Source organism: Chelonia mydas, chromosome 7, assembly GCF_015237465.2.
Source record: "Chelonia mydas isolate rCheMyd1 chromosome 7, rCheMyd1.pri.v2, whole genome shotgun sequence".
Taxonomy (NCBI): domain Eukaryota; kingdom Metazoa; phylum Chordata; order Testudines; family Cheloniidae; genus Chelonia; species Chelonia mydas.
Genome location: NC_057853.1, coordinates 123012152 through 123026498, shown reverse-complemented (window position 1 = coordinate 123026498; position 14347 = coordinate 123012152). Strand labels below are relative to the sequence as shown.

The 14347-nt window shown below is 54.5% G+C and overlaps 1 protein-coding gene across 2 annotated transcripts in view; it reads left to right on the top strand.

The window, feature by feature from the left end:
* The first annotated feature begins 299 nt into the window (after positions 1-299).
* Positions 300-14347, top strand: part of HPSE2 (heparanase 2 (inactive)) — a 280559-nt gene continuing 266511 nt past the window's right edge. The window contains exons 1-2 of one of the 2 annotated variants that reach the window (XM_043552473.1): positions 300-679; positions 2335-2492. In XM_043552473.1, the coding sequence (XP_043408408.1) occupies positions 420-679; positions 2335-2492 (418 nt within the window). In that variant the 5' untranslated portion in view covers positions 300-419. The remainder of the gene's footprint in view (positions 680-2334; positions 2493-14347) is intronic. The other variant, XM_037905356.2, reaches the window with a different exon arrangement.

Below are 14347 nucleotides of genomic sequence, written 5' to 3'. Positions count from 1 at the left end.
TGGTGTGGCGGGGTCACTGGACCCGCTCTCCTGTGTCTCTCTCAGCCAACATTGTACCTTAAGCTCTTGTCCAGCAAATGCAAATTAAATAAAAACAACTCGAACTCGCCACGGTTACATTTGGCCTCCTGGATAGATTCCTGAGCTCTGAACTGAGAGGGTTAAACCAGGAGACTTCCCTTACCTTGAAAAAGTTAAAAATGTCTGCAGTCTACATCTCTTAAAGGGGCGGTGCTGGTTAACAAGGAGTCTTGGCACCGGCTGCTGGAAAGGCTGGACAGGGGCGTGAGTTCCCCTCCACCAGCACCAAAACATTGCAAAAAAAGGCAGCGAGCCCCGCACTTTAGATAAGGACAATTAGCCACCAGCGAGCCCCTGCCGAAAGAGAGCTTTAATTAGAGGGGTGCCTGCTGCTCAGCATGCCCTATCCCAGCTCCTGCCCCCCGGGGCTCCTCGCCCTCCTGGCCCCTTGGCTGGCTCTGCTGGCGCACCTCTCCCTTTCCTCCCAGGCAGGGGACAGGAGAACGTTCCCCGCAGAGAAACCTTCAGGTGTGAAGGGAAGGACTCTCATTCTTCTCGATGTGAACACCAAGAGCCCTGTCAGGGTAACCAGTGAGAACTTCCTCTCCCTGCAGCTGGACCCCTCCATCATCCATGATGGCTGGCTCGACTTCTTAAGGTAAGGCGGGCGCTCCCTGGGCACCCCTCGCGTACCCGCTCCCCACTCGCACAGTCCCCGAGAGAAGCCAAGCGAATGGTCCAGAGCCCTGGGCCGGCTCTGCGCGGCGGCCGGCGCTCGTTGTGGCGGAGGGGCAAAGCCGTGGTTCCCATTAAGATGGTTGCAATGGAGGAGGCATTTCAGAAACTTATCAGTTATGACTGAAAAAATGTCGGGCTTCCCTCTCCGCAGCAATTAGCCTCCGCAGAAAGCACCAGGCGGTGCCGAGCCAGCAGCCGCAGCCAGGGAGCCGAGAGGGGACGGCCCACCGAGCCGCCGGTTGTTCCTGCCGGGCGGGGAACTGGGTTTGGGTTCAGGCTGCAGGGCTGGCTCGCCCGCCCGCCGGCTGCTCCTGGGACCGAGGGCAAAACCCTCCCTCCGATGTAACTGCCCGCCGTTCGCCCAGACAATGTGGAATTGCAGCGGCCCGGAGGAGGCAGCCCCGCCCGGGGAGCGCCCCCTCCCTTCCCGGGGGCCGTCAGGCCGGAGGTCTGCGGGGGAGCGGGGTGTCTCTGCCGCGGGCCCCGCTCCCATCGCGCCGAGGCTCAGTTCCAGTTCCCGCGGACGCGAAGGGGTAGCCAGGCGAACAAACGGCGGGACACGCGCCTGGGAAAGCGGGGTTGGGCGCTTGGCTCCGGCGCGCAGCCCCGCCAGCGGGAGCCCGGCCCGGGGCGCGGGCTAGCCGTGTCCGCCCCTGGATTCGCCTTTTGCTCCGCGGAGCGCCCGGGCGGCGTCCCAGGGACCGGCAGCGGCGGAGAGGCGAAGCGCGGAGACAAGGTTTGGTTCGAAAGCCCCAAGCCGGGCCCAGGGGAGGGTCCGCGGGCCGGGCCGGCTGCACGGCGCGGGGCGCGCACTGACCGAGGGACCGGGCAGCCTGTGCGCTAGCAAGTTGCGGCGCCCCCGAGAACTGGCAGCCGCAATTGGGCAGGCTCGCTAGGGCCGGGCCCGCCGGGGTCCTGGGGAGGGACCAGCTGGCCATTTCCCGGGGAAGCGGGTGGGTGCCCCCATCTTTGCCGAGGCGGGCTTCGGTTGCCGGGCTGAGGCGAGCAGGGCCGGGCGCAGTGGGAGAGATGCAGTGGGTCTGCCCACGCTCCGCTCCTGGGCTGGTTTCCGGCCCGAGAGGGGTCCCCAGGTGGGTTTGCAGCCGCGCCGGGGCCGCTGGAAGGTCTTTAAAGCCCGAATGAGACGCGAGCGGCTCGCCTGGGCTCGGTGCAGTGCCCCGGCGGGAGTTCTCTCCCTTCGGGGGTCCCCGGGCCTGCGCGGGCTTCTGGGGGATCAGAGCAGCCCGAGGCTAACCCCTGCAGAAGTTCCTGGCCAGGAATATGCCTCGGGCCCGATCCTGCCCTCGGGTTACCCCCACTCCCGCGTTATCCCGGAGCAGACCCAGGCTCCAGCGGGGGCTGCGGCCAGCGCCGGGCAGGGACCGGCTCGGCCTTGCATCCTGCGGAAGAGGAAGCGGGGCTGGTGGGATCCTCCAAGATCCGGGACCCCCCGCGGGTGGGGGCTGCTCCGCAGGTGGTGTTTGGGTCCGGGGCACCCCGAGCCAGCCCTGCCCCCTCCCCCGGTGCGCCCGGCGCTGCTGCTCCCCCCTCAGCGCCTCACTCTCTCCTTCCCAGCTCCAGGCGCCTGGTGACCCTGGCCCGGGGCCTGGCTCCCGCCTTCCTGCGCTTCGCGGGGAAAAGAACCGATTTCCTGCAGTTCCAGAACCTGAAGAACCCGGCCAAGAGCCGCGGGGGGCCCGGCCCGGACTATTACCTCAAGAACTACGAGGACGGTGAGCCGGGGAGGGCGCGGCGGGTCCCCGCGGCACCGAGGTCGGTGTGCGCCAGAGGCACAGGCGGCGAGACACGCCCGGCGTGGCTGGGGCTGTGGGGGGTGCGCGGGACCCCGGCTGCTGGGGAGCGGGACCGGAGGCAGGAAGCGGGGTGTCTGTGTGGGGCCGGCTGGGCTGCACCGGGCGGCAGGAGGGAATCGGCACAGCGGGCAGACCCGGTCCGTGTGTCTGGCAGGCAGCTCTGCGGGGGGTGAGTCGCTGCAGGTCTCCAGGCCCTGGGCCACAGGGCGGCCAGCGGCCCCCGGGGCGCCCTGGGTACGGGGACGGGTGTCACAGCCTGGTTCCTGCTCCTTTGCCGCCGACGCCCGGATGAGTTCGGGGAGGGACCGGTGTGGGGTGTTGCGGGCCGAAGGCTGGGCCGGGCAGGAGAATGGACCCCCGGCCCTTGGTTTTGGTCGGTGCTTTAACTCTCCTTATTTCTGCTGTGATGGGGTCGGAGGGAGGCCAGGTGTGTGTGGTTCTGGGGGTCTGCTGAGAGTACAGTGGTGGTGAGGGGGGCAGGGGTGCGTGGTTCTGGGCGGTGTGTAGGGGGATGGAGGTCCCGGACGATACTTTCTGGATGCCGGGTAAAAAAACCCGCTGTCCGGTAGGAAGCCTGTTTCCATCACCCCGAGTAACGCTCGCACACACGCGCCCTTCGGCCTCACTTCCCTTGGCTTGTGAACCAGCTCGCTGCCCCGGGCGCCGACTGCCCCTGCTTCACTCAGGGCTGGGTGGGTCTCGCCGCTCCGGCAGCCCTTATGCTCCTCTCAGGGCCCCGAGTCCGCAGGTTCAATGCCGAGGCGTCCCCGGGCTTGTCCGCTTGGCCCGGAGCCCCCGTGCGGCCTGGCGCCCATCGGGGTGGTGTCGGGGCGCAGCTTTCAGCCGCGTTGTCCGCCTGGCCCAGCCGAAGCTGCTGGCGCTGGGGTGTCTGCTGAGCAGGGCTCGGGCGGCGAGCAGGCTCGGAGCTCGGCAGAGGCAGCCGAAAGAGCCCCCGGCAGGGCAGGGCCGGAGCGCCGGGCGGTGCCAGCCTCCCTTGCGGGGCTCCTGCCGCCCCCGCGGGGGTCCATCCGGCGGCTGGGAAGGGTCCTGGGCTCCCAGCGCTTCGCTCTGTCCCAGCCGATTGCCCGCGGAGCGGCCGCAGGATGCGGTGCCCTCCCCGCGAGCCCGGAGCCCAGAGGGGCAGATTCAGCCCTGAGCATCCTTCCCCGGCGCCCTTCTGCAGCCCCGGCCTCGCGTTCGCTCTTCTCCGGCTCCCCGCACCCGAGGTGGGGCCTGTTCCCGGCACCGGGGGCCCGGTTCGGCTTCCCGCACCCCGAGGTGGGGCCTGTTCCCGGCACTGCGGGGCCCGGTTCGGCTCCCCGCACCCCGAGGTGGGGCCTGTTCCCGGCACCGGGGGCCCGGTTCGGCTTCCCGCACCCGAGGTGGGGCCTGTTCCCGGCACCGCGGGCCCGGTTCGGCTCCCCGCACCCCGAGGTGGGGGCTGTTCCCGGCACCGCGGGCCCGGTTCGGCTCCCCGCACCCCGAGGGGGGGCTGTTCCCGGCACGGCGGCCCCGGTTCGGCTCCCCGCACCCCGAGGGGGGGGCTGTTCCCGGCACGGCGGGCCCGGTTCGGCTCCCCGCACCCCGAGGGGGGGCTGTTCCCGGCACGGCGGCCCCGGTTCGGCTCCCCGCACCCCGAGGGGGGGGCTGTTCCCGGCACTGCGGGGCCCGGCTCGGGCGCTGGCCCCGTCAGGCTCACACCTGTCCGGTGGTGTCTCGGCGCCGCGGCTTCTTGGCCGGTGCTCCTCGTAGGCCGAACCAGAACTGCCCTGGGCCCCCTGCGGTGCTCGCACCCGCTGCCGGGCCGCCGCCGCCCCTGGCCCGGCGCCGCTTTCCGCGCTGTCCGGGCCGGGGTCGCTTTGCGCGCAGCGAGGGTGAGTCTCATCTTCTGGTGGTTAGAGAGCTGGTCAAAACCCGCCATGAGCAAGGGGGCAAATCTCTCCGTCCAGGTCCCTTCGCCTTTTCCTGGCTGCGGCGTGCCAGCCGTGGAGCCCGCTGGAATCATTCTTGTTTTGTTTTGTTTTTTCACCAAAGAAAGCAGAAAAAAATCCCACTTCGATTTGCTGCTGAGTCTCCCGGCCTCCGTTTCTCAGCCCGCTCTGCCTTTTCCTTCCCACGTTTCTAACGTTTCTGGCCTCTTCGCCTCATTTCTCTACCCGCGCGGGCGTTCACACGCCTCCCAATTTCACATCCTCTGCTAGAGCAAGGAGCCTGCTGTTTACTCCACTTCCAGATAATTAATGAAAATGTTAAATGAGACCAGACTTAACACTGCTCGGCACCTTCGCCAGCCCCATCCGTTGCTGTTCATTATTTCCTTTTGTTTAGGGCTGCATGTTTCAGTCCGCTTGAGAGTGTTCCAGCCTATTGGAATTTAATTCTGTTTACTGACATTTTTTTAAGACATTGGACCAGATTTATCGCTGGTTTATCTCCATTGTTTCTAGCAGTTATGCCAGAGAAGGATTTAGTACTGTACTACAATTAAGGTATTAATTAAGCTTTACTACAATTTATTTATTAAATTGACTTCATTTATTTATTACACTGACTACAGTTTGTAATCCAGCCCTAACAAGCAATTACATTCGTCTGACATGATTTGACTGCCATAAAGGCAGGCTGCTTACTGGCCTTGGTTCAGTTATTCTCCAGATTTTCACATATTTCCCCCACCCCACCCCCATGACATTTTCCATTATTTAACTGGTGTGAAGCTAGCACTGAGAGGTGATTGTAGGGTTACTTTTGTTTCCTTTTTTAAAAGGTACGATGTTTGCCTTTTCATAAATAATCTTCGGTGTTTTGGGATGTTAGCCAATTCCACGTGTTGCCTGTGTGTCGCATAGGTTCAAATCTTACCTGTGTTTTGGGCCAGATCTTGCAGCCCTTCCTCATGTGATAATAATGCCAATGAAATCACTCACTCCAAAAAGAGTGGCAAGGTGAAGTTTTATTAATAATTGCTGTTTTTAAAGGGTTTTAAAATTTTTCAATTGTCCACATTTATTTACTTTTCCTCATTAAAATCAGATAATAAAAAGCATTTCAGTACCTTAAAATTAAAAATTGCGAATTGCAGCACTTTGCTTTTGTATTAGTGGTTCTGGCTTTTTCTTTAGAATTTTTTTCTCCCTTGAAATATTTTTATAAGCATTTTTCCTTCCCTTTGGACAGCATTAATTCAGGCAAAGAAACTTCAGGAAACTGTCAGTGGCAAAGCTCGATCCTGCATTATTTAAATAAGAAAGTGGAATATAATGAATACAAATAGGAAAAAAGTAACAATATTTGTGTCTGTTTTTTAAAATATACCTTTTCTAGCTGTGACTTAAAAGAGCCATTAGCTGAAGATTTTCCATAAGTAATTATTTAGGAAACCAATTAATTTAGAAAGACAGATCCCAGTGGTAGATCAGTAGAAAAGACAATAATTTGGAGAGGGCTAGTCAAACGGTGAAGTATTGAATGGAAAAAGCAGACATATTTGCCAGTCCGTCCGTTCCCCCCCCCATGCCTGATCTGATCTGCACTCAGATCAACACTCTTGAATTCTGCTACATACAGGGAGGTGGGTTATTCTGGGTCTTTCTTTCATCTCTGGGTTTCACTATTTAAAGCAGCCCTGATCTTGTGCTACCCTAACAAATCTCAAGGGAAGAGTTTTGTCTTTATCTCAGTCTGTGGAGATGCAGACTGGAGAAACTAACTGTACGGCATAAACCATGGATCGTTCATACAAAACATTTGTAGAAATAAGTGTCGCTGCTTTAGCCCAAAGGTCAATATTTCAACAACTTGTGGCAGAAAACTTCCACTTATTAAATGTCTTCACTAGGGGTTTTCATGACGGAATGACTGAAGGCTTTTGTTTCTTCAGTTTTCCTCATGGCAATAAAGTTGAAATGTAGCAGCCCTTCAAAATGAAGTTTCTCATAGAAGTTGTAACCACAGGTCTTAACTTTTCATCACTTAAATGTGGAACAGAACCATTGCGAATGTGGGTGAGGGAAGGAGGGGACACATGTGGTGTATATCAGAGATCAGTGTAAATCAGAAAGGTGTGCTAAGGGGGATTTCCTGCCTAGAAGCAAAACTTTCTTATTTGTTCCTAAGATCTCTGTGCAAACTTCATAACCAGAAGCTAGTAACTGTCATTGTATTAGAGAGGGTCTTTTTGGGTGGAGGTTGCGTTGAGAGCTTCACTCGAGGAATCCAGTTCTCTGAAATGAAATCCTGCTGCCACTGGAGAGCTCTGCCCTAGCTCACTGAGTCCTAGGAGCCATGTTATCTTTCCAGAGCATTCCTAGGCCACTCTTCTCAATAATGCATGAACTATTTGCATTGTAGTAGCACCTAGAGCTGCACTCAGAATCAGGGCCCCATTGTGCTAGGCACTGAACAAACACTTCAAGAAGAGATGTCCTGTGCCCTGAAGAGCTTACAGTCTACACAAGCGACATAGACAAAGGGTGTAAGTCTGGGAGGCAGCATGTGAGCAGATTGATCAGAGAGGGCGCTGGTTACCTCTTTTTTTCGAAGTTATCTGTGTTTTTCCATTTTCTCTGTGTGTGCTTTTGTGGGTTTTAAAATGTATTATTGGTCTGGGGTGGGGTGAAGCGAAAAGGGCAGAGAGGATGAGTTAATAGGAACAAGGTATTAGGAAAGAGGGACTTGCGATGCTGCAGCTGTTAAGGTCACGTCAGCCTCTTTGCTTTAAGCCCCTTGTGACAGGGATGTCCCAAGAGAAGAGCCAGGACCTGCCCTTGGGACTCAGCTAGGGTGAGGCTGCCTGGTGTTCTTGGTATTGTGGTGAGTGCTGGCTCAGCTGCTGCGCTACCCTTTCTTCTGCAGAGGGGACACGTGGCCATGCCTGGAACATATCAAACAGGGTTTCAGTTAAATGCCTAGAGGGTCATTTCAGGGCTTGGGGTTCTTGGATCCTGGCTGAATCCAGGAGGAAATGGAGAGAGTTCCTCCCACAGGGGGTCTGAGTGTAAATGGGACAAGATGTTTATGAGGGTTTTTGCCCATGGACACAGGGTTAAATTCATGCTGCATTAATTTAGATGGCGAGCTCCTAGAGGCAGGGACTGTCTTTCTGCACTGGATTTGTACAGCGCCTAGCACGATGGTGCCCCATCCTGCTTGGGGCTCTAGGCACTACTCTAATAGCAGGGATAAATAGTGATATCCCCACCATCGGGTTGGTCATGCTCTCCCAGGGCCACCTGACAGGGATCTAGGAGCGTCTCTGTGTCTGTCCTGTGTTTTATCACACTCACAGGTATTCTAGGCAACTCACAGAGAACTAGATGGGATCCTGCCCCAAGCAGCCTGCAATGAAAGTGAGGAAATAACATTCCAGAGGTGGGGGAGTGGCTCATTCAGCCTGTCTGGGCCTTGTGGGTTCAGAGCTTTGTGTTTTGCTTTAATTAAGGGCAGATACACTCCTGTTTGTAGCCAGTGCTGAAGAAGAGTTCTTAGGAGTAACTTGAAGGAGGTGAGGGTGGAGACTTCACAGGTAGATTTTGGATGATTGTTCCTGGTAGCCAGGACAGCAAGGCAGATGAAAAGGTAGCCAGGGAGGGGACTAGATTAATGCAGGGGCTTTAGGGGTTGCAGCCTAGGGCCTTGGATTTTGAAGGCCCCTCAAACACATGTATGGTTTGTTGCATGGCTCTTCAGTCGACTTGGGGGGTGGGGTGGGGGGCAGCTGCTCTGCCATGCCACCTGAGAGGAGCAGCCAATCAGAGCTGCGCAGGAAGCAGGGAGCTCTGCCTGTTCTCACAGGAAGGGAGGGGCGGGGGGGGAGAACTCTGCAGCTCCCCCTCTCTGTAGCACCCTCCCTGGGAAGGAGGAGGGAGTGAAGAGCCCCAGGAGCTGTCCCGCTACCTGAAGGATCTGGGGGGGCCCTGCTGCAGTTGCCCTCGGCCTGGGAGGATGGGTGGTGAAGGAACCCAGCGGGAGTGCAGGTGAGCCAGGGGGCACAGCTGATGGGGGGTAGGGATCTGGGCAGATGTGGGGGCTGAGGAGGCAGAACTGGTGGGGGCTGGGCAGCTGCACTCCATTTGCCCTCTGTTTACCATCATGCCATTTATTTAATTTAAAAAATTTCCATTTAAACCCCTTGGAGTTAGACAGTGTTGACACATTTCCACTCATAGTGCTACACGTTTAATCAGGCACTTCATCCGATGTTTATGCAACATAAGGGGATCAGTAATTGATGTGCTTTCATTAGCTAGTTTGATTGCTCACTGCACGGTACTTTTCTGGAAAACGAAACAAAAAAAAAAAAGACAGGGTGAGTGTCAAAATTTCCGGCGTTAAGAAAGAGAAATGAGATGTCTGTTCATTTCTTTGAATTTAACTTCTAATTTTAATTTCATACTTTTAAGATTTAATATTAATAATGTTCTGTTTTAATAGCATTTCAGTGTATTTGTTTAATTATTTATTTGCAAGATTTCATTGGAATATTGTCTATCAGCACACTTAACGTTCGATTTTAAGATTCAGAAATATGGTCTGGCACACCACACTTGAAAGTTTGCCACCCCAGGCTGCTGGATAGAACAAACAGCTGCAGAACCCTTTAGCCCTAGAGAGAGCCCTTTGGCCCACCAAGATTTGGACATTGCCTTGTCCGTCCCACCAGAAAAAGTCATTGAATACCACTGCTATAGGTAATTAAAGCCATAGTGTTACTGTTTTCATTACTACCAGTTATATGCTGAAATTAAAAATAAAAACAAAACAAAACTAACTGCCATTCATCATTAGAGCTGGTGCATCACAATTAAGAACCAAACTGTAATAACCAAGGTAATTTTAACAGCATCGTGTTTGACATCAGTATGGGTGATAGTTAAACAGTAAAGAGAAGGATCTGAATAGGCACAGAGGTCCCCCAAGAACTAGAATAGCCCTGGCCCTTGTCAAACTTAATTTGGGCCCAGAGGAACTGGCCCCAGTCCTTGTTGGAGTAGTGTGGGGCTTAAGCAGAAGAAGCAGGGTGTTCAGGTCAGGTACTGTAGACCTCAGTCCTTGTATGTTTCTTTTCTCTTATGCCTGGAAAGTGGTCACCTGAGGGACTTGCTTCTAGACCCCCCTTTACTGTGTGGTTAGGGACAAGCAGACTGAACACACTGGCTTGGCCAGTCCAGCCAGTAAGGGGTGGACTACTGAATGGAGTCCCTGCAGGATTACATATGGGAAGCTGTCACCGATCCAGCTACACCCCCAGCTTTGGAACAGACTCTTGGAGGAACTTCTTTGATGTCCTGGCCCACAAGGGGTCTCACTCTTCCTTCAGGTAGGCCACCCAGCCTCGTCGCTTCCTGAGACTCAACCTCTGGGGCTCCAGCACTCCTGGTTCACACCATGAGCTCTCTTCACTGAGTCCCGCAGAGACCTGTACATTCTTCAGGAACTACTAATGCACCTCACCCAGCCTTTACTGGGCCACTCAAGCAGCATCTTCAGAACGGTCAGGTTTATTGGTCAGCTGGAGGACAGCATAGGAAGTCCTTTGGGAGCTGAAGGTTACAGCATAATCTATTCTGGTTAGCCCAGAGCCCAGCCAAGCTGGAGTGAACTCTCTCTCAGACTTTGTTCCTTAATCAGTTCCCAGGTGAGAGAGCTCCCAGGCTTCTTCCAGAGCTCACACTTATCCCCTCACACCTTCCAGTGCTTGTTTTTGAGCTCCAGTCTGCTCGACTTCCCTACTGAGAGCGTCAATCCATGAATCACTTGCATTGGAGCTTGCATTGTCTCTGGGGGACCCCTTGCTGATCTGAGCCAGTTCCTTAATCACTGTTCATTCCACCTAGACAGGGAGGGTGATGCACAGACCGATGCCTCTTACATTACCACAGGTTGCTCAGTGGTGTGAATATTCCACCCCCGCCAGCGACATAAGTTGCCATAAGCGCTGGCGTGCACAGCACTAGGTCAGCGGGAGAGCTGTTCCCGCTGCCATCGCTCCTGCTGCTTGTGGAGGTGGTTTTACAATGCCAGCAGGAGAGCTCCCTCCCGTCTTCACTACAGGTGCTGCGACTGCAGCGCTGTACGTGTAGACGTGGCCTCAGCCTGCAAATTCGTTTGTTTTCCTCCCACTGGCTAGCCATGCAAAATGGGGGGGGGAACCAAGGCACACAGAAGCATTGAAATATTACGGAAAATCCCCACTTTGTCACAGAACCATCACAGCTCAGGATTCAGTCTTAGCAGCATGACGCCGGAACAAGGCACTGAGCACTCTGGTTTCTTCTCCAGGCACCTGCACGTTCACTTTCCTTTCAGCACGTCTCTCAGTGTTAGCACTGCAACTAAATCCCCACTGCGCATCCCTGCAGCGGTCTCTGCTGGGGTGACCAGACAGCAACTGTGAAAAATCGGGACGGGGGTGGGGGGTAAAAGGAGCCTATATAAGAAAATGACCCAAAAATCAGGACTGTCCCTATAAAATTGGGACATCTGGTCACCCTAGTCTCTGCTGCTGCTCTTGTGACTCGGACTGTTCCTGCTAGGAATCAATGAACAGTCCCCTCTACCCACAGCTAACTTTGAGGGGAGCACTTCCCCTGTGGGATTCTTGGCTGCACCTTGGGAGTTTGCTCGGCACTGAAACGTGGCTGCAGGGTCTTAGCCTGGGGAGCATTATTTGTTTTTAAACCTGAGAAAAGCGGTTGCACAGTTTCAGAGTTAATGGACCAGGGACGGTTGTCTGTTGAGGCTAATGTAACTGGAAAACAGCCCTTAAAATGTACATACAGCCCATTACATTTTATGGTGGACGAATCAGGGCTTATTTATAAAACAGTGAAGGAAAGGAGCCTGAGTGGTGAAGGAGGCGATTAACAGAAAGGCGCTCTCATCTGCCCCTCTCACCGCCTCATTCCTTGGGGTGGATCCAGGCCAACTTGCTGCCATCCTGTCATTGTTCAGTTTCTAGAAATTAGCTTTTGTGCCCCTGAAACACCCTGAATTGACAGGCCTGGTGCCTGGAGCCCTCTCTCCATAGAGCAGGGACACTCCATCCAGAGCCACTGGAACCTTTGCCCGTTGCTCCATCAGGGCGGTTCTGCCGGGTGCTAGAAGGACTCACCCATAGAAGTGAGAGGGAAGTTCAGGCCTGACGCTCATCCTGTTTTCAACACCTCTGCTGAAAATGCCAAAGGTAGTGGTGAATTTTCTGACATGGACATCTTGCTGGGAATTGAGGCCACCAGCTTATTTCACAGAGACTCCCAAATGGCCGTCAGCTGGGGATGACTCCTGAGGATTGACCTGGGGTTAGTTTCAAACCAGTAATTGAGCTGGTTAGAAAATGCAGACAAAAACAAAATTTCAACCACAAAACAGAAACACATTTTTAGAAAGTTTTTGCAGTTTTTGCTTCTCTTGTTTCCTGACTAGCTTCAACCAGGAACCTAAAGATGAAGGGATTTGTAGCTCATTATACCCTGGAGTAACCTTGTTTACCAGGTATTACTAGCTAAAGGCTGAGTACTGACCAATGTGATGTGAGTTGAAGATTTCAGTACAATTCCGCCTGGGTACATCTCTACAGCACACAATGTTTGGGCAAAAGGAGAGCCAGTAGAGATCTGAATTTCAGCCTCGTTTGAAATGGCTGGCAATTGCTGTCAGTTTGTCTTGCAATCTGAATGCTATGCAAAGGGAAATACCGAGACACAGGTGCTCACCTACCATGAAGCTGGGAAGGGTATGAAAGTGTAAAGAGGGAGCGATTTACGAAAATATTTGTGTGTGAAATTTGCCCATAAACGGAGGAGCTAATTGCACTGGCTTGTTCAGCTATTAAGCAGCAAGCACTTTGCAGGCTTTCCCTTAAGATACCTGCCTCTGAATCTTAACCAGAAACAACACCAGCTGTTTCAGCCTTGGACCTCTCCTGAGTAGAATGTGCTAATTGCAACAAGTTGTGTGGTGCCTGCGCATTGCAGAGTCATGCTCTCTAGAGGCTGGGACAGAGCAGCAAATTCATTTGCACATGTGAATTAATGAGTTCCCAGGTGCATCCCACAGCAGACCCATAACACAAAATGCAAACATGATGCTGTGTCATAGCCCCAACCTGTCCCCTTTGAAGTGCCAGCATTCCAGGAAATGATGCCCAAGCAGCCCCCAAAAGGAGCTGTGGGAGCAGACAGCCGCAGAGAGATTTAAAGTGGACTTGAGTTCAGGTCCCAACCGAGATGTGTGTCAAGGGAGAACAGCAGCTAAACCTGAAATGTTTGTGTTGGGTAGTATTGTTTTCAGGTTATTGTGTTTTTATAGCATGAATGAGGCCCATAGATACTGAGCTGAAACAGACAGTACCATAGTCAGTGTCCTAAGGGGTTTGGTTTTGTCTGTGTTGTGGGGTTAGAAGTGACATTTTCTGTCCTTCTTACTTACAGGTCAGATTTGGATACCCTTATTTCATAACTGGTGTAGGCCAGTGGGGTGACACAAGGGACTGCTCGCCAGTGAGAGTAAGGGGGTCTGGCTCTGGATGATCTGAGCAGCCCTTTTGTCTATTTAAAAACACTTTTCGCTAGCCCATCCCCTGCCTGTGTCTGGGGAGGTGGGGTGTTATTGTGTCTACCCCTCTAGCCATTGTATCTGAGCCCCTCCCAGCTAGTTAAACATTGAAGTAACTATCTCTCTCCTTTCTCAGCCTGCAGGAGCAATCCCTTGATTAGTTGTTTTTCCCTGCCCACACAATGAAGCCTGTATGGGACACAGCACTCCTGGGGTTAAGTGTGGGGAAAATAACAATCCAGCTCTTGTGTATGGATGTTTCTGTGGCCCCAGGTGGGAAGTGACTGACAGTTCCTGCCCTTTGGCTGCTTAGCGAAATGACTTTTTTACTATCAAAGTGCCCACCCATCACCCCGGGGTTTCTGAGTATTTGAACCACACACACAACCCAAACCCAGCGCATTGAGCTGCCGTTGTAACTTCAGACAGCTTCTCCCTGTCGCAGCTGTGACAACCACTTACCTCTCAGCAGAGCGCCTCCTCCGATATGCCTCTGCCAGCATCTCTGGAAGGGTAACAAATCTGGGCCCTGGGTAGGGTTGCCATCTGAACTGAGTAGGGAGTGTCCTCCAAAAAATGTAGGAGACTGTCCTGCCTTCCAGAGCTTTGGCACAGCCCAAACCCTGCTTTTCAATGGTGGGGAAGGTACCCTTCCATACAAAATACCCTTTAGCTTAGAGGAAGATGCACTGAGCTGCAAGCTCTAATCCAGTGTTTCTCAAATGCAGCCACTGTGGTTGCATGCAGCCACCAGAGGCTTTTCTTGTGGCCACAGCTTCCTGGGTGATGACTGGGGGGATGGGAAGCAGCAGCCCCTCCCTCGGGGCCTACAGCAGGGGTTGTGGAGACACAAACACTGGAGGAGCAAGCAGGCAGTGAGTTCCCCACCTTCCCAACTGTGGTGGGGCCAGGCTTCAGCCCTAGGATGGTGGGTGGCAGGCTCCAGCCGCAGGGCTTCAGGCTCCATCTCCAGGCTCTGGAGTCTGTCTCCGGGCTCAGGGCTTTGAGCTCCATCCCTTAGCTGCGCAGCAGTGGGCTCCAGCCCCAGCCTCTGTCCATATGGCAGTAGGCTCTGGCCCCCGCTGCCTCCCCCAGGCCTCCATCCATTCCTCCTGTCACCCCTGGCCCCGCTGGCTCCCTACCCACCTCACTATTCCGGGCTTAATTTGTATCCTGGCATGCCAGGGCTGAGTAGGTCTGCTGTGAAAAGTGATATTTGT